General features: G+C 39.2%; 1 protein-coding gene across 4 annotated transcripts in view; it reads right to left on the reverse strand.

Annotated features, from left to right (window-relative positions):
- Positions 1-19,857, reverse strand: part of ARHGAP19 (Rho GTPase activating protein 19) — a 79,901-nt gene that overhangs the window by 17,339 nt on the left and 42,705 nt on the right. For all 4 annotated transcript variants that reach the window (XM_045040510.1, XM_011287496.4, XM_045040511.1 and 1 more), the window contains 4 exons: positions 18,875-19,101; positions 16,061-16,147; positions 6,457-6,522; positions 4,038-4,229 (listed from right to left, as the gene is read on the reverse strand). In XM_045040510.1, the coding sequence (XP_044896445.1) occupies positions 4,038-4,229; positions 6,457-6,522; positions 16,061-16,147; positions 18,875-19,101 (572 nt within the window). The remainder of the gene's footprint in view (positions 1-4,037; positions 4,230-6,456; positions 6,523-16,060; positions 16,148-18,874; positions 19,102-19,857) is intronic.

Here is a 19,857-nt window from a genome sequence, read left to right on the forward strand (position 1 = left end):
AGTATGTATGTATTAAAAAAACATAGTATATATAGGGTTCAGCACTATCCACAGTTTTCAGGCATCCACTGGGGGTCTTGGAATGCATCCTCTGAAGAGGCAGGAACTACTGTATTAAAAAACTCACACCACCTATGAAGTTCTTACCAAAAATCAAAAAACCTAACTGATATTCAAATCAGTTTCTATAATTAGATCTAACTACAAATGTATAATAAATACAGAGGATGGAGGAACATGTTAAATAAAACCGCAGAAGTGCAACCAGCAAGATCCAGTCTGTGGAAAACAATCTGGTTTCTTTCACAAATGAAGTGCAGAGAGAGAATGTGTGTATTTAAACACAAATGCGGTAACCTGGATTAGATCCTGACACAGAAAAAGGGTATTAGCGAAAGAACTGATAAAATCTGAGTAAAATCTATCATGTTAATAGTAACATTAAGTTTTAACAATTTTTTTTTTTATGAGAGAGAGAGAGAGAGAGAACACAAGTGCGAATGAGGGAGACAGGGCAGAGACAGGGGGAGAGAATCCCAAGCAGACTCCACAACGGTGCAAAACCAGACATGGGGCTAGCAGAAGATCATGCATGACCTGAGCCAAAATCAAAAGTTGGATGCTTAACCAGCTGAGCCACCTAGGCATCCCAGTCTTAACAATGTTAACATCAGGAGTGAAGGGTACCCTGAGTGAAGGGTATGTGAGAATTCTCTGTATTATCTTTGCAAGCTTTTCCTAAATCTAAATTTTATTTATTATTTTTTTAATGTTTATTTATTTTTTGAGAAAGAAAGAGAGACAGAGAGTGAGTGGGGAAGGGGCAGAGAGAGAGACGGAGACAGAATCAGAAGCAGGCCCCAGGCTCTGAGCTGTCAGCAGAGTCAGATGTGGGGCCCAAACTCACAAACCATGAGATCATGACCTGAGCTGAAGTCGGACGCTTAACGAACTGAGCCACCCAGGTGTCCCGTAAATCTAAATTATTTTAAATTTAAGGGCCAGCTGGGTGGCTCAGTCGGTTGGGTGTCCGACTTCGGCTCGGGTCATGATCTCACGGGTCAGCTCTGTGCTGACAGCTCTGGGTCAGGCTCTGTGCTGACAGCTCAGAGCCTGGGGCCTGCTTCGGGTTCTCTTCCCTCTCTCTCTGCCCCTCTGCCCCCACTCGCATGCTCTCTCTCTCTCTCTCTCTCTCTCAAAAAATGAACATTTAAAAAAAAAGAATTTAAGTTTACTCAGGGACGCCAGGGTGGCTCAGTCATGTAAGCATCCGACTTCAGCTCAGGTCATGATCTCACGGTTCAGGAGTTCAAGCCCCGTGTCGGGCTCAGAGCCTGGAGCCTGCTTCGGATTCTGTGTCTCCCTCTCTCTCTGCCCCTCCCCTGCTCACACTCTGTCTCTCTCTCTCTCTCAAAATTAAATAAACATTAAAAAAATGAAAAATAAGTAAATAAACAAATGAATTTAAGATTATTCAAACAAACTTTGGCAATGTTTTAGGGGGAAACGGGAGGGAGAGAAAGAGAGACCTATATATTAAAAGGGATCTAGGGGCGCCTGGGTGGCTCAGTTGGTTAAGCATTCACCTTCAGCCCAGGTCATGATCTCACAGTTCATGGGTTCAACCCCCATCTTGGGCTCTCTGCTATCAGCACGGAGCCCGCTTCAATCCTCTGTCCCCCTCTCTCGCTGCTCCTCCCTTACTCCCGTGCTCTTTCTCTAATATAAATTTAAAAACTTTAAAAATAAAAAGGGGGGGCCCCTTGGTGGCTTATTCAGTTAGGCACCCCACTCAGCTCAGGTCATGATCTCGCGGTTCTTGGGTTCAAGCCCCACTTTGGGCTCTGCACAGACAGCCTGCCTGGGATTCTCTCTCTCCCTCTCTGCCCCATCTCACTCACACACTCTCTCTCAAAAATAAATAAACTTTAAAAAAAAGTGACCTAATAGCTATAAGCTACACCCAAAAAAAAAAAAAAAAAAGCATATCCTTGGGTCATGCCACTTCTAGGAAAAACTCTGCAATGAAAATAGCTATGAGCAAAAATGTATAAGCTAAAAACAACCTATTTCCCAAACATGTTCAATGTTAGGCAAATTGTATATACATTAAATATAAGTGATGAAATATTATGCAAGTGTTAAAAATGTTCACGACCCTTTTTGTTGTTGTTGTTGTTTTTTAATATTTATTTGTTTCTGAGAGACAGAGAGAGAGAGAGAGAGAGAGAGAGAGAGAGAGAGAGAGAGAAAGAAAGAGACATAGAATCCGAAGCAAGCTCCAGGCTCCAAACCGTCAGCGCAGAGCCCAACGCAGAGCTTGAACCCACAAACTGCAAGATCATGACCCGAGCCAAAGTCGGACACCCAACCGACTGAGCCACCCAGACGCCCTTGTTCACGGCCTCTAGAAAATGATCATGATATAATATTAAATGAAAAGGACAAGAATATAAAAACTGAATATATATTATGATCTCAAGCAAAAGAAAAACATGTCAAATACATATTCATGGAAAGAAACGCTAGAAGAAAATACTCCCAAATTTTTATTGGTGGTTATCTCAGGATGATTACAGGTGATTTTTCTTCTTTACACTCTTCTGGAGGTTTCAATGTTTCTACAGTAAATATTTATTATTTTTATAACCAGAGAAAAATCAGGAAATAGTAAAATTACACTTTCCACAAAACAAAATGGCAGTATTTGAAACATATGCAAGGAGTTTGCAAGCATGCATAAGAAAATGCTTATGCTGTAATGTTTAGTAAAAGAGATAAAGAAAGTATGTGGTATGCTCCTAATTATGTAAAAATTTATTCATAGGAAAAAAATGAAAAGAAATACCAAAAAGGTAAACACTGGTGGGATGAGTGATTTATTTTCTTCTTAACCTTCTCTATAATTTCCTATTTTTCTAAAAAGACCAAAAATGATGCTAGCTTTTTCCTTCATATTATCTTTAACCCTCTGCATTCTTGATGACAAAGTCATTACACTTGTCCTACCTAAGTTGCTGTCTTAGTTTCTATCAAGAATTAAATCACTGCAGTGCTCTGAATCTGTGATAATACTCAGACAACACCCCTGAAAATTCCAGTCATAACACAATTTGCTAGATCTCAAAGTAACTTCAAAGAGTGTAACAGAAAACTTTTCTTAAAAGATTCTATCAACTATTAAGAATAGCTCAGTTCAACTTTTTCTGAGCACTTGGTTATATCTGGCCCTATGCTTGAGATTAGGTATAAAAAAAAAAAAGTAAAAACACAGACTTCCCTCAAGAAGGTCCCAGTTGAATAAGAAGTCAAGAGGCTGACCTTGCCTATTCAGCTAAAATTCAAGAGGGATTGAGACAAAATATATTTCCCAAGAAAGAAATTAACCAAGTCGTTGGGATTTACTCCTGCTACACTTCAAGTCTCAAAATGGCAAATGAGAGCACTAATTTGTTCCCACGGCTCCAAAATCAACAAATTTAGCTACCAGAATTCCTACCTTCTAATATCAAACCAGGCCCGCTTTATAGTGTTTCCTAACTGCAAACAACTCATTAGTAAGAGCTACCACTTTCTGCTATGCCAGCCACTTTACATAGATTCTTTCTAATGTTTATAGTCATGAAACGCGGACATTTCAATTACCATTTTACAAACAAGGAAATTGGAATTCCAAAGGATTAAATTATTTGCCAAGAATATCTGAAGGATTTAAACTCCGGAACAATATATTGTATAACTGCTGGTTCTCTCTCAGCATATTTGGTACATGACCGAAATTAGAGAAACTCTAACTACACTTGGATCCTTCTGTTTAACTGTAGAAATTCAAGAGCCTCCCTCTACTCCCTTCCCTAGTGGGGCAGTAGTATAGACACCGCCACTGAGATTCCACTGACAAGTTTGCTTCCTTGGCCGAGCCAAGTGTAGGTCAATACGAGCCAAAACTTAAACGAGATTTGTAACAGTATTCCCTAGTGATTCTACAACCTTGACTACATTCCTAAAGCCCATCACCATTTCCTGCCTTCAGGTACCTGTCTAATAAGCTGTTTCTTCTTCGCTGACTCTGGCATATTGTGAACGTGTTGGAACAGCTCTCTCAATGCCTCTTCTGTACGCTGCTGGGTCTCCTCCTGATGAGAGCAGGAATCAACCCAGTTCCGTTTCTGAGATTTTGCCAGCTGGAAGGACTTAGTATGACATGAAGCTATCAGATCAAGATCATCCTAGAGAAAATTTTAAAGAAAAGCAAATTAATATATCCTGCCAGCTTATTTTCAGGTTCCCACAACCCTGGAACAAAAGAGGGGGGAGAAATGGGGAACATGGTACACTCTTAAATCAAGGAATAAGAAAAACCTAAACATAAAATTATCAGATGAAGAGAAATCGCTAATTATGGACTACATTAACAGCCCACTCCCACGACCTACATAGAGAACCTAAATTCATTTAGAATATTGCCACCAAAAATTATATTTATATAAGAGTTCAGTTTTCAAAGCATCTTTTAATCGCATATAACTCTCACTGCTATCCTATGAGGTAAGCAGGGAAAGTATCATCATTCCTATTTGATAAAAGAAAAAACTGAAGTTAAGCTATAAGTTTAAAGTCATTTAGATATTAAAAGGGACAGACCCATCCTGGAGACCAAGTGCACGGGCTCTTGGCTGGGTGCTCTTTCCTACACATGACAACATGATGGGGTAACTACACTGCAGCGGTGGAGGAATGGCAACAACTCTCTAAGAAAAACCAAACTCCACTTACACTAGTTGAACTCATATACTGTTCTCCAGGTCACACCAAATATTTACTGAAGAAGAGGCAGGAACAATAGCATAAGATGACAGCTTAAGTTTCTAACCAAGACAGACTAAATAGAAATCGTTAAAAAGTACTTGTGAAGTTTTTTAAACTTCTCAGTTTTAAAGCACAAGAATCATATGCAATCTTGTTAATAAGCATCACACATTTGCTTTCTAAGCTCATGTGGTCTCAAGTGTTTGAGACATTTGGTAGAGTGTTACCACTGAACATGAAATAAGAATGTATTATATAAAACTAATTTACTGCTGCAAAATATTTAATACATTGCTATTTACAGACTGCTTATATCACATGCTGTAAGAATGCATAGGGACTTTATGAAAAACTTCAAACATGCAGTCTATGCCATCACTCACATGTAGAGGATACCATCTACCAGTGGAGCACCTCTGAAAGGAAACAAGAAGACTGCAGGGGGCGGAGGGGGCACTTTTGTTTCAATACATAACTTTCTTCTCCGTCTTTTTTCTTATCTCAAACTGACTAGATAATTTTGAACTATAACACTAACATTTTATTTTTCATGGCTTATTTTTATTTCATACTTTGTTTTATTATTTTTTCAAAGTTTATTTATTTTGAGTAAGAGAGAGAGAGAGAGAGAGCGAGTGAGGGAGGGGTAGAGGAGAGGGAGAGAGAGAATACCAAGCAGGCTCTGCACTGTCAGCCCAGAACCCCATGCAGGGCTCAAACTCCCGAACCATGAGATCACATGACCTGAGCCAAAATCAAGAGTTGGACACTTAACTAAGTAAGCCACCCAGGCACCCCTCACACTTTGTTTTAAAACTCCACTAATCCCGGGGCGCCTGGGTGGCTCAGTCGGTGATGCATCGGACTTCGGCTCAGGTCATGATCTCGTGGTTTGTGGGTTCGAGCCCCGCGTCGGGCTCTGTGCTGACAGCTGGGAGCCTGGAACCCGCTTCGGATTCTGTGTCTCCCTCTCTCTCTGCGCCTCCCCTGCTTGTGCTCTGTCTCTCAAAAATGAATAAATGTAAAAAAAAAATTAAAAAAAAAAAGAACTTCCTTTCCTTTTAAAAAAATAAAAAAATAAGAAAAAATAAAACTCCACTAATCTGGGGGGGCGCCTGGGTGGCTCAGTTGGTTAAGCACCCAACTTCAGCTCAGGTCATGATCTCGCAGTCCATTAGTTTGAGCCCCACGTCTGGCCCTGTGCTGACAGCTCAGAGCCTGGAGCCTGCTTCAGATTCTGTGTCTCCCTCTCTCTCTGCCCCTCCCCTGCTCATGCTCTGTCTCTCTCACTCTCAAAAATGAATAAATGTTAAAAAAATTAAAAAAAAAAAAAAAAAAAACTCCACTAATCTGGGAGCCTGGGTGGCTCAGTCGGTTAGGCGTCCGACTTCAGCTGAGGTCATGATCTCACAGTCAGTGAGTTTAAGCCCCGCATCGGGCCCTGTGCTGACAGCTCACAGCCTGGAGCCTGCTTCGGATTCTGTGTCTCCCTCCCTCTGTGCTCCTCCCCTGCTCACGCTCTGTCTCTCTCTGTCTCTCAAAAACGAATAAATGTTAAAAAAAAAATTTTTTGTAAATAAAATAAAACTCCACTAATCTTAATTAACTCTCTCCTTGAATAGGTTAAGAGCAATTTCCTATTCTTACCTTTGATGCTTGAGATCTGGAGCCCAAATAGTGCAATCTAGCGCATTCCCGAATATAAACAGGAGCCTGGGCGGGATATAAAAGAAAACCAAGAACAAATGGTTAGCAGTATCTAAATTTCTTTCAGGCCACAAAAACAGTGACTCTCAAAATAACTGGACTAGCAGATTACTTCTGAAAAACAAAAGATCCCAGGGGCACCTGGGTGGCTTAGTCAGTTAAGCATAGTTTGAACCCCACATTGGGCTGTCTGCTGTCTACTGTCAGAGGGGGATCCTATGTCCCGCTCTCTCTCTGCCCCTCCCCGACTAGTGTGCATGCACACCCTCTCTCTCTCACAAAAATAAACATTTAAAAGAAAATTTAAAAAAAAAGAAAGAAAAACAAAAGATCCTCAAAATGCCCTATTCCATAGCTTCCTTTCTCTTGCCACCAAAATGGTACTTCAACAAATCTGATAGGAAAACTGTTTTTGAGAAGACACTATTATAGATGTAAAAATCAAATATGGGGCGCCTCGGTGGCTTACTTAGTTAAGTCAGTTAAGCCTCTGACTCTTGATTTCGGCTCAGATCACGATCTCATGGTCGTGACACTGAGTCCCACATTGGGCTCTGTGCTGAGCATGAAGCCTGCATGGGATTCTCTCTCTCTGCCCCTCTACCACTCACGCTCACTCTCTGTCTAGCAAAATAAATAAATAAACATTAAAAAAAAAAACCACTCTGGACATATTTCAGAATGGTTACTTTCCCCCTGGCCACAATTTAAATTGTCATTTAAAAAAAAAAAAAAAAAAGAGGGGGTGCCTATGTAGCTCAGTGGGTTAAGTGTCCAGCTCTTGATTTCGGCTCAGGTCATGATGTCACAATTTGTGAGGTCGAGCCCCAAGTTGGTCTCTGTGCTGAGCATGAAGTCTGCTTGACATTCTCTCTCTCCCTCTCTCCCTCTCTCCCTCTCTCTCTCTCTCCCTCTCTCTCTCCCCCTCCCCCACTCATACTCACACACTCTCTCAAAACAAATAAGTAAACTTTAAAAAAAAAGATTAAACACAACCTAAATGTCTTTTTTTTTTTAATGTTTTATTTATTTTTGAGACAGAGAGACACAGAGTGTGAGCAGGGAGGGGCAGAGAGAGGGCGAAACATAGAATCCAAAGCAGGCTCCAGGCTCCGAGCTGTCCGCACAGAGCCCGACGCGGGGCTCAAACTCACAAACCGCGAGATCATGACCTGAGCCAAAGTCGGACGCTTAATGAACTGAGCCACCCAGGCACCCCCTAAATGTCTTTTAATAGAAAACTGGTTGAATGAATTTTTATACATCCATACAACACAGAACTATCTAGTTACTAAAAACGAAAGAGGGGAGAGGGTAAGGGAAAGAAGGAAGAAACACTTTATGAATTGATATGAATGACTTCCAGGATCTACTGTTGAGAAAAGTCATGGAACAGTATATAAAGCACCTATGTAAGAAAAAGGAAATAGGAACATATATACATATGCACACTTATTTGTTTTTATAAAAAGAAACACAAAAGGAACCAGATAAACAAGAAAAGGATAAGCCAGAAAATAATGAAAATGGTTAGGAAGACGACTGAGATTTCTCTAAGTATATACCCTTTTGTGTAATTGGGCTTTTGAAGCATGTAAATATACTACAGAGTCAAAAAAAATACACTTAAACCCAAAAGGAAATAAAGGTAAACCCTAAACTGAACACAAACAGGGGAAAAAAATGAATATATCTGAGTATATTATTGACAACATAAGCACAGAAAAAGAATTATTCCACCTAACTTTTGGAAACTGTATTCTAGGGGCATTGGTTAAGCATTCCAACTTTGGCTCAGGTCATGATCTCATGGTTCATGATTTTGAGCCCCACGTGGGACTCTACGCTGACAGCTCAAAGCCTGAAGCCTGCTTTGCATTCTGTGTCTCCTTCTCTCTCTCTCAGTTGCTCCCCTGCTTGGGCTCTAGCCCTCTCTCAAAAATAAATAAACATTAAAAAAAAAAAAAAACTGTATTCTAATTATACATCCTGAGTGAGATATATTCTAGGGAAAAGGAACTATAAGGGAATCTTAAACTTCCATCAGCATGCTTATATAGGTGTATTTTTTAAACTAATTTTTTATATGTTGATATTTTATATATTGTAGGGTAAAGCAAGTAGCATATAAATGCTACTAAAATCTTGAATTTGCAATGACTGAAAACAGATACAAAGTAAAAGAAGTCAAGAAAAAGCTCTGGAATGATAAATCTGAATTGGAGATACTACTATGAACTAATAGCTGCTTTTAAAAAAATTTTTAATCTACTTCCTGCCCTCAAAGAGCCTAGAAAGCAATGACACCCCAGAAACAATGAGTATACCTAGGGTCACTCAAAAAAAAAAAAAAAACAGGGCTCCTTAAAGAAAATAATTGATTCCAGGCCCAGGGCAGAGCAAATGCAAAGTGAGCTGGGGACACTTTATGCCGGGAAGGAAACACTCAGACTAATGGAGTCCTGTCAAAAAGACAGCAGGAAGAGCTGGCAAGGGCTCTCACTGGCCAAATCTGAGACAATCTGAAAATTAAAATTAACAACTGAAATTGACTAACACCTTGAATAACTACAAACCTATGAGTCTATAGAGGTATTCATTAAAAAAAAGAGAGAGAGAATGAAACAGGAAAGGAAAGCTCTCCTCCACAGGAAAAAAAAAAGTCAGCTAATAAAGATTAAACAGAATTAGAAAAGCACTATTTTGTAATACCCAGTATCACCATAGATTCCAGCAGGATTACAGATGGGTGCTAAAATCATTACATTAGGTAATCATCCTGCAGGTTACTTACTAATTGCAAAGGGGAAAATGTACCTTTGTAATTAAGAGATGTGGCAGTTAGCAAAATTAGCATCACTGAGGGTGAGACAATCTGACATTCTGTGCCTCTGAATGTGATGCAACATGATGCAATAGGAGATACACAAACATCACCTATAAATCTTTGCCAAAAATGCTTAATACGAATCTAATCAAGCCTCTAGACCTAATTTAACAGTTTACAGGAACTACATAGAAAGGGATACATAGGAACAAGTTAAATAACCTTGAGAAAACAGTAAGACAAATTCAGAAGATGGAATATTCTGTAACACAGTTGGCCTGAATACTTCAACAAGTCCATGACATGAAGAAAAAGCATAGGGACTATTCCAGATTACAAGTGACACAATAATCAAAGGCAATATATGAACCTCGATTAGTATATGTTATTAAAAACAGCAGCTATGAAATACATTCTTAGGATAAATGGGGAAATTTGAATCTGTACTGAATATTAGCTAATATGAAATCCTCATTAATTTTCTTAGACATGATAATGGTACTGTGACTATTGGGACAATGTTCTTATTCTTAGGAGATGTACGCTTAAGTACTTAGGTGTGAAGTATCATGTCTGCAATTTACTGTCAGGGATTCAGCCAAAAACAAACACCAAAAAAAGCATAAATATATAGAGTAAAAAAAAAAAGCAAATATGGCAAATGGTAACATTTGTTGAATCTGACAGTTATATAAGTGTTCACTGTTTTACTCTTTCACCTTTTATCTGTATTTGAAAAACTTCATAACAAAGTTTTAAGAAGAGTCTTGTGACAAAAACATTATGATATCTTGTTTAATTTCTACCTTGCTAAACTATAAAGCAGAGCTCAAAACCAAAGGAAATTTCCTCCAAACAAGAATATGACAGAACCCACTCCACCTATTCTATAAACTTCATTTAAAACAAAAAAAAAAAACAAAAAAAACAAAAACCTGGGGCACCTAGCTGGCTCAATTGGTGGAGCATGTGACTCCTGATCTCGGGGTTGTGACTTCGAGCCCCACATTGGGTGTGAGATTATTTTTTTTTAATTTTTAAATTAAAAAAAAAAAAAATCCCTGCCCCCAAAAGATACTATGAGCTTAAGACATATCCAGAAAGGGAGACAGAAGCAGATGGGTTTAAATGAAAATCTGGAGGTGTTAAGTATTTTACAGTTCAGAGGGAATCAACAAAAGGACTTCTCACATAAAATGGGAATTGGCCTTAATTGTATATCATTATAAGTCCCTAGGAAAAGATGTTGTGACTCGTGTTAGGGAGACATAAAACCAGATTGGGTCAGAGGGACTGATAATAGAAGACAGAACTAGAAATAGGAAGAATTTTAAGGAAAAAAATACAAAGAACACAGAATCTGAGGATTAGGAGGTAAAAACTCCACCCAAAGAAGCCTGAGAAGAAGAAGACACAACAAAGCACAAGAACAACAAACCGGGGGTACAATAGGACCTCAGAATAAGTGATAGAGCACACAGAACAATCGACCATTTTTCATCCAAAGGAAAAGCTCAGGAAAGAACCTAATTAGCCAAAGTGGTAAAGCAGATGCCCATAAAGACAACAGTTCTGATGTGAGTATCAAAGAGGAGAGACTGAAGACTAAAATCTCAAAAGAAATGTTTTTTCTCTCCTTCAAAGTTCAACAGAGGCTCAAAGAGTGCTCACACTAGTCTGGAAACAAAGGTAAAGTAGCAAACAAGAATCAAAACCCCAAAGATGAGGAGCTGAAACAGGAATTTATATAAGGAAAATGTAGAGTAAAAACAGACTGTTTGAAAGGGTCTATTAATTAGAACTGTACCAAGCTGAATTATGTCCAGGAGCCCATACTCTTGTTTTATCTCTAAGATTTGTGTGATTTCTATTCTCAAAATCCTTCACAGTGATATGTTATCTTACATGGTAAAAAGGACTTCGCTGGTGTGACTAAGTTAAGAACCTTGCAATGGGGAGATTAACTAGGTTATTCAGATGGGTCCTTAAAAGCAGAGAACCATTCCCAGCCATAGTTAGGAATAAGAGAGAGATACAACATTGCTAGCCTTGAAGATAGAGGAAGGGGACCATAAGCCAAGGAATGTGGGCAACCTCTGGAAGATGGAGAAGGCAAATAAATAAATTCTCTCCTAGAATATCCAGAAATGAAAGCATCCCTGCCAACCTTGATTTTAGACCAGTGAGACTCCTGTAGACTTACGACCTACAGAACTGTAAGATAACAAATTTGTGTTAAGTCACTTAAAATCCTTCATAGTTAAGTACAACCTCATTGTATACTTGAACTATGTACACTGAAATCATGCACAAGGGAGAATGGATTCCACAGGTAAAGAGATCAGAAGCAGAAAGGCTAAAAACCGTGGGGTGCAATGAGATCTCTGAGATCCCACTTCTCTTTTAACTTGTGAGTGGTGGACTATGAAAAGTTAATCCTATAGCAATAGTAACAAGAAAATTCAATGAAGGAGAGTTCTATTAGGAACTGCACCTAGAAACTCTCCATTTTGATTCACAACTACAATCAAGTAATTGCCTTACTGTTCATAATCACAACTCCTCTCTACTTATTCCCATAAATGCATGTTTTGGAACTAGCTGTTCCCCTCATCAGGAAGTATATAATGAACAGGTCTGAAAGATCTTTGTTCATCATTAAAAATCATTTTCTCTCCTGTTGTCCTCTGACTACTATTCTAATTCACTTATCTAGATCTTGACCTCTAACTGATGATAATCTTTGACCTGGGCACCAAAGACCCTGATGTAGCCCTGACTCTTTGTTTTTTAACCTAAGATTCTGATCTTTCATTTCTAAACTCTGGACTCTGGATCACTCACCACCTTGTAGTCAATAAATCCCAGGGAAGCCTCCATGTTTACACCCTGCATTTACTACAAAGCTATAGTCATCAAAATAGTGTGGTACTGGTATAAAGACAAACATATAGACCAACTGAATAGAGAATCCAGAAATATACCCTTAAATGATTTTCAACAAGCATGCCACGACTATTCAATGGAAAAAGAACAGTTTTTTCAAAAAATGGAGCTGGGAAAACTGGATGTCCACAGCAAAAGAATAAAGTTGGACACTTACCTAACACCATATTAAAAAGTTAATTGAAAATGGATTTATAAACTAAATATAAGACCTAAAAACTATAAAATTATTTTTAAAAAGCATAGGACAAAAGCTTCATGGCATTGGATTTAGCAATGATTTCTTGCATATGACATCAAAGTCACAGGCAACAAAAGGAAAAAAATAAACTAATGGGGGATTTCACAGAAGTTTTTACATTTTGTGTAGTAAGACTATCACCTGAGTAAAAAGGCAACCCACAGAATGGGAGGAAATATTTGCACATCATATATCTTATAAGGGATTACTAATCAGAATATATAAAGAACTCCTACAACTCAACAATAAAAAAAAAAAATTCAAAAATGGGCAAAGGCCTTGAACAACATTTCTTCAAAGAAGATAGGCAATAAGCACATGAGAGATGCTCAACATCTCACTAATCATTAGGGAAATGCAAATCAAACCTACAATGAGATACCACCTCATAGTTGCTACCAAAAAATAAAAAATAAGTATTCGTGAGGATGTGAAGAAATGGGAACCCTTGTACATCACTGGAGGGAATGTAAAATGAATACAGCCACTATAGAAAACAGTATGCCCGGGGGCCCCTGGGTGGCTCAGGAGGTTAAGTGTGCAACTTTGGCTCAGGTCATGCTCTCGCAGTTCATGAGTTCAAGCCCCATGTCGGGCTCTGTGCTGTCAGCTCAGAGCCTAGAGCCCGCTTCAGATTTGGTGTCTCCCTCTCTCTCTGCCCCTCCCCAACTCGTGCTCTGTCTCTGTCTCTCAAAAATGAATAAACGTTAAAAAAAGATAGAAAAAAGAAAGAAAGAAAGAAAGAAAGAAAGAAAGAAAGAAAGAAAAAGAAAGAAAGAAAGATGTCTAAAAAACAAATAATCCAGTGAAGAAATGGGCAAAAGACATGAACAGACACTTTTCCAAAGAAACATCCAAATAACAGACACATGAAAAGATGCTCAATACCACCTCACACCTGTCAGAATGGCTAAAATTAATAAGGCAGGTAACAATAAATGTTGTCAAGGATGCAGAGAAAGGGGAACATTTTTGCACTGCTGGTGGGAATGCAAACTGGTGCAGCCACTCTGGAGAACACTATGGAGGTTCCTCAAAAAATTAAAAATAGAACTACCCTATGACCCAGCAACTGCACTACTAGGTATTTATCTAAAGGATACAAAAATGCTGATTCGAAAAGGAACATGAAACCCAATGTTTATAGCAGCACTATCAACAAGAGCCAAATTATGGGAAGAGTCTAAATGTCCATCAATTGATGAATGTATAAAGAAGATGGGGTATAATATACAATGGAATATTACTCGGTGATCAAAAAGAATGAAATTTTGTCATTTGCAACAACATGAATGGAACTAGAATGTATTATGCTAAGTGAAATAGGTCAGGCAGAGAAAGACAAATACCATATGATTTCACTCATATGTGGGATTTAAGAAACAAAACAGATGAACATAGGGGAAGGGAAGAAAAATAGATAAAAACAGAGAGGGAGGGAAACCATAAGAGACTCTTAAATACAGAGAACAAACTGAGGGTTGCTGGAGGGATGTTGAGTAGGGGAATGGACTAAATGGGTGATGGGCATTAAGGAGGGCACATGTTGGGATGAGCACTGGGTGTTATATTTAAGTGATGCATTACTAAATTCTACTCCTGAAACCATTATTACACTATATGTTAACTAACTTGGATTTAAATAAAATTAAATTAAAAAAAGAAATAGCAACATAAAAAAAAAAAAAATGAAAGAAGAAAAAAAACAGTATGGCAGTTCTGTTAGAATTACCATGATCCAGTAATTCCACTTCTGGGTGTATACCCAAAAGAATTGAAAGCAGTGTCTCAAAAAAGATATTTGTACATCCATGTTCATAGCAGCATTATTCACAAGAGCTAAAACATGGGAGAAATCCAAGTGTCCTCAACAGATAAATGATAAGCAAAATGCAGTATATACAATGAAAGGGATATTACTCATCCTTAAAAAAGAAGGAAATTCTGACAAGTGCTACAATATGGATGAATCTTGAAAACATTATGCTAAGTGAAATAAGCCAATCACAAAAAGTGTGATTTCTCTTATATGAAGTACTTAGTCAATTCTCTCTCAATTCTCAGTCTTTCCAGATGGCAAGATGCTAAAATTGAGAAATTCACTATCAGGGAAGTGTGCTCTAAAGAAAAAGCCAAGGATATGACTGTACAACTTTTTGTTAAAATCTTAGAAGCATCAGGGCACCTGGGTGGCTCAGTTGGTTAAGCATCTGACTCTTGGTTTTGGCTCAGGTCATGATCTCACAGTTCGTGAGTTCGAGCCCCACATCAGGCTCCACGCTCACAGTGCAGAGCCTGCTTGGGATTCTCTCTCTCTCTCTCTCTCTCTCTCTCTCTCTCTCTCTCTCTCTCTCAATTTCTCTCTCTGACCCTCCCCTGCTCATGCTGTCTCTCTCTCTCTCTAAAATAAATAAACATTAAAAAAAAAAAAAACAGTAATGAGGCACCTAGGTGGCTCAGTCAGTTAAGCAACCGACTTCAGTTCAGCTATGATCTAGAGGTTCAAGAGTTCGAGCCCGATATCTGTGCTGATAGCTCAGAGCCTAGAGCCTGCTTCGGATCCTGTGTTTCCCTCTCTCTCTACCCCTCCCCTGTTCTCTCTCTCTCTCTCTCAAATAAACATTTAAAAACATTTTTTAATAATAATAAATAAAATAAAATAAAATAAAATAAAATAAAATAAAATAAAATAAAATAAAATAAAAATCTTTAGGGGCACCTGAGTGGCTCAGTTAGTTAAGCGCCAGACTTTGGCTCAGGTCATGCTCTCACAGTTCATGGGTTCGAGCCTGCATCAGGCTCTGTGCTGACAGCTCAGAGCCTGGAGCTTGCCTGAATTCTGTGTCTCCCTCTCTCTCTGCCCCTTCCCCGCTCACACTCTTGCTCTCTCTCAAAAGTAAACATTAAAAAAAAATTTTTTTTAATAAAATCTTTTAAAACACCAAAAGGTCAAAGTTTTCAGTCACACAAAGGACCCTTTCAAAAGAATAAAGATCCTCTCAGTCAGACCAGAGGGCCTCTGGGAAGGTTAAAGGTATTGTCCTTCAGCCTTCTCAGGAGGAGACCAAGGGAGAGAAGGGTTTGTCTTCAAAAGATTTGTATATGTGGTTTTTGTCTAATGGAGTGAATCCCTCTGAAATCCACAGAACCACGAAGTTGAAAAAGTTATACGGGCAGAAACACTGATAGTGTGGACTAAAAGGGACAAAGAGTACAAAATGAAAGCAGACTGTCAGACCCTCAAAATTCTCCTGGCAGGAAGCAGACAGAATAAACTCACTCAACTGCCAGTACAAACCGCCCTTCATGAAAAAGTAAGGGTGTCCCAGGTGGGGCCAGTTATCCTACTCAGCCTCCAGGTGCCTTACTATTTCTCCCCACCTTAGTTGTTCTGAGTTTTGCCACTGTCCCATCTGGTTTCAAGTCCGAGGCAGAGACTTTTTTATTAGTCATCCTTGTAGCCCTACTGAGGATTCCACCATGCTCCAACCTCCTGTCCTATTACCACTCAAATCCCATCCCTTACCTACCTTAAAAAGTTTCTGGGAATGTTTAATCATAAAAGCCATCCCATTGTTCAACTTTGTGATATTCTCTTGAAGGTCATTGGCAGTGGCCTATTCATAGGGAAAGAAACCAAAAGAGGATTAAGAGCTGAGAAGTAGAAGAGATGTTCCATTTACTTACCAATAAGCTTATTCTTTCAAAGGTATAAGGGTTTCTATCCCAAACAAAGGTGCCTGTACTATAGTGTTTGATTCTGGAAAGGCTTTTCAGTTCAGCAAGTTTCTACTGGATTGGACATATAACCTAGAAGAAACCATGTGTCCCTGAACTCAATAAGAACCTATGAGAACCAATCTTTATTTCCTAATTCTGCTAGAGAATTATACATGCAAGCAGTGTTGATAAAGAAAATCTAGTCTAGGATCCAAAATGGGCAGGAAGAACAGAATCTATACAAACTACCAGGGACGCTGCCTCTTCAGAGAAACTGGAGTTTCTCCAACGGTGAAAGAAAACCATCACTACTAATTGATACCAAAGGTAACATCTGTTTCTTAAAAACGCAAATGGTCACTGATTCTCTTATTTCTCCTCTTTTTTTAAGCACTTGAGTATCCATCTCTACTATCCCAAAGCCCTCATCCTCAACATGCATCTTTGTTACTTAATATGCTTGCTTTAACCAAGATCTCTTAATATTTCTTTTTTTTTAATGTTTATTTTTGAGAGAGAGAGAAAGAGAAAGCACACGAGCAGGGCAGGGGCAGAGAGGGAAGGGGACAGAGGAACCAAAGCAGGCTCTGCACTGACAGCAGAGAGACTGATGTGGGACTCAAACTCAAGAACAATGAGACCATGACCCAAGCCAAAGTTGGACATTTAACCAACTGAGCCACCCAGGTGCCCCAGCATTTCTTTTTATAGACACAGATTACTCACTCTTTTTTCATGAGATCAATTGACTGGTTCTAAAATTCTTTCATTGCAGCACCTGGGTGGCTCAGTCAGTTAAGTGACCAACTCCTGATTTCAGCTCAGGTCATTATGTCACAGTTTGTGAGATCGAGCCCCGAATTGGGCTCTGTGAGGGCAGTGCAGAGCCTGCTTGAGATTCTCTACCTCTCTCACTGCCCCTCCTCCACTTGCTCTCTCTCTCTCTCTTTCTCTGACCCTCCCCCATTTGCTCGCACTCTCTCTCTCTCTCTCAAAATAAATAAAAATAATTTTTTTAATTATTAAAATTTTTCATTAGGGGGCACCTGGGTGGCTCAGTCAGTTAAGCATCCAACTCTTGATTTTGGTTCAGGTCATGATCTCACAGTTCATGGGTTTGAGCCCCCACATCAGGTTCTCACAAAGCCTGCTTGAGATTCTCATTCTCTCTCTCTCTCTCTCTCTCTCTCTCTCTCTCTGCCCTTCCCCTGCTTGCACTCTCTTTCTAAATAAATAAACTTAAAAAAAAAACAACAACAAAAAACTCATTAGGAGGCTTGACCTCCTTAATATGGACAAATGTTAGTGTGTCCTTTTCTTCTTACCCCACCCCCACCTTTGTGTGGGGTGGGGTTCTTCCTAGCCTGGAACATTACATTTTTTCACTAGTTACTTGTTAGGTAAAATGTTCCACACAACTGTTCTCCTTTTTTTTTTTTTAAAGTAAACTCTATGAGGGGCGCCTGGGTGGCTCAGTCGGTTAGGCGGCCGACTTCGGCTCAGGTCATGATCTCTCGGTCCGTGAGTTCGAGCCCCGCGTCGGGCTCTGTGCTGACAGCTCAGAGCCTGTTTCAGATTCTATGTCTCCCTCTCTCTGACCCTCCCCCATTCATGCTCTGTCTCTCTCTGTCTCAAAAATAAATAAACATTTTTTTAAAAAAATTAAATAAATAAACTCTATGAGCCCAAGGAGTCCAACGCGGGTGGGGCTGGCACTCACAACCCCAGGATCAAGAGTCTACACTCTACCAACTGAGCCAATCAGGCATCCACAAGTGCTCTCCTTAACCCTCCTTTTCTCTGTTTCTTATAATCCCAGAAACCTTTTATAAATCACCATATCTTATCATCCTATCTACTTCCATTATCTTCCAAAACCTTATATGTGATAAAATACTAATTTACGCCCAGTTTACAGAGGAAGAGCCTAAGCATAACAAGGGTAAAGGACACAGATAACATAGCTGGTTTGCAGCTTCCAACCCAAGTGTTCTGGCTCCCAATTCCAATATGCAATAAAACTTATATTATGAATGTGCAGGAATAGAAAGCTGTACACCTCCAGGTCAAAAATTAGTTCAAAAGACATTTAATAATTTATTTCTCATGTAAGTCACTGAGAAAGCCATGGTCTCAGTAATAAAAAAACACATTCAGCTTTATCCGAAGAGAGCATATCTACAGAAAATAGAAGGGTTAGGATAAGGAAGGATTGCTCTATCATCTTACCTGAGGGCTTAGTGACATTATCCAGTAAAATTGTATGGCTCTAGTCTAAATTTATGCCATTCAATCTTCAGATATCAATTTGATTTCTCAAGAAGGCATATATATTGACCAGCCAAAACAAATATTCTATTTTAGTTAGTAGCTATAATTTTCCACTAAAAGCTTCCACTAATAAATGTCTTTCAGCTTTATCAGAGATTGATTTACACATGAGGTTAACAGGAATTGGCCCCTCGTGTTAGGTGACTCTTAAACGAATTAATAAAGTATGTCCCTAACCTTGTAAAGCTGAAGAGTAGACCTTGGACCCTTGATAACCTCACCAAGATACAGCCAGAGGATTAAGACCAGCCCAAGAAAACCAAGCACTCTTTGCTCGTCCCCTCAACACTCACATTTTTCGGCCACAGGACATGGGGTGCAAACATAAGGGCAAGGTTATAAGCAGACATCTTATTCTTGTCTTGTTTCTTTGCTGTCTGGTACAGGAGATCAAGCAATAACTTCAGCAAGTTACGATTAGGTGGAGGGAGAATGAGGAAGAGCAACTGGAGAGCCTCAATTTGCCGCTCCTTATCTGGTACATTGGTCTTGTTTCCTTTATCATCAAACTGCATCAAATCTTGAGGACAAAAGAAACGATTGCAAAGGAGGGAGAAAATACAAGCAAGAAAAATCAACATGTCTACTATTATTCTCCCCTGAACTCCAATCAAAATGAGAAGAAAGATGTGGTGCATGGGGGCTCAGTCAGTTAAGCGTCCAACTTCAGCTCGGTCACGATCTCTAGTTCGTGGGTTCCAGCATTGCATCAAGCTCTGTGTTGACAGCTCAGAGCCTGGAGCCTGCAGCCTGCTTCACATTCTGTGTCTCCCTTTCTCTCTCTGCCCCTCCCCAGCTCACATTCTGTCTCTCTCTCAAAAATAAGTAAACATTTAAAAAATAAAAAAAAAATTAAAAAAAAGAAGAAGAAGAAGAAGAAAGGGGCGCCTGGGTGGCTCAGTCGGTTAAGCGTCCGACTCTTGATTTGGGCTCAGGTCATGATCTCACAATTTGTGAGTTCGAGTCCAACGTTGGGCTCTGTGCTGACTGTGGAGAGCCTGCTTGGGATCCTCTCTCTCCCTCTCTCTCTCTCTGCCCCTCTCTCCCATTCATTATTTATTTAAAATAAATTTATTTAAAAGAAAAAAAGAATCAGGCATAAACAGAACTTAGAGCAAAATATAATAACAAATAGTGTCAATACAGTTCAATAATAAAAAGACCAAAATTTTTAAATGGGCAAAAGATTTGGGTTTTTTTTTTAATATAATTTATTGTCAAATTGGATTACATACAACACCCAGTGCTCATCCCAAGTGCCCTCTTCAATGCCCAT

The sequence above is a fragment of the Felis catus genome, chromosome D2 (genome assembly GCF_018350175.1).
Source record: "Felis catus isolate Fca126 chromosome D2, F.catus_Fca126_mat1.0, whole genome shotgun sequence".
In the NCBI taxonomy this organism is placed as follows: domain Eukaryota; kingdom Metazoa; phylum Chordata; class Mammalia; order Carnivora; family Felidae; genus Felis; species Felis catus.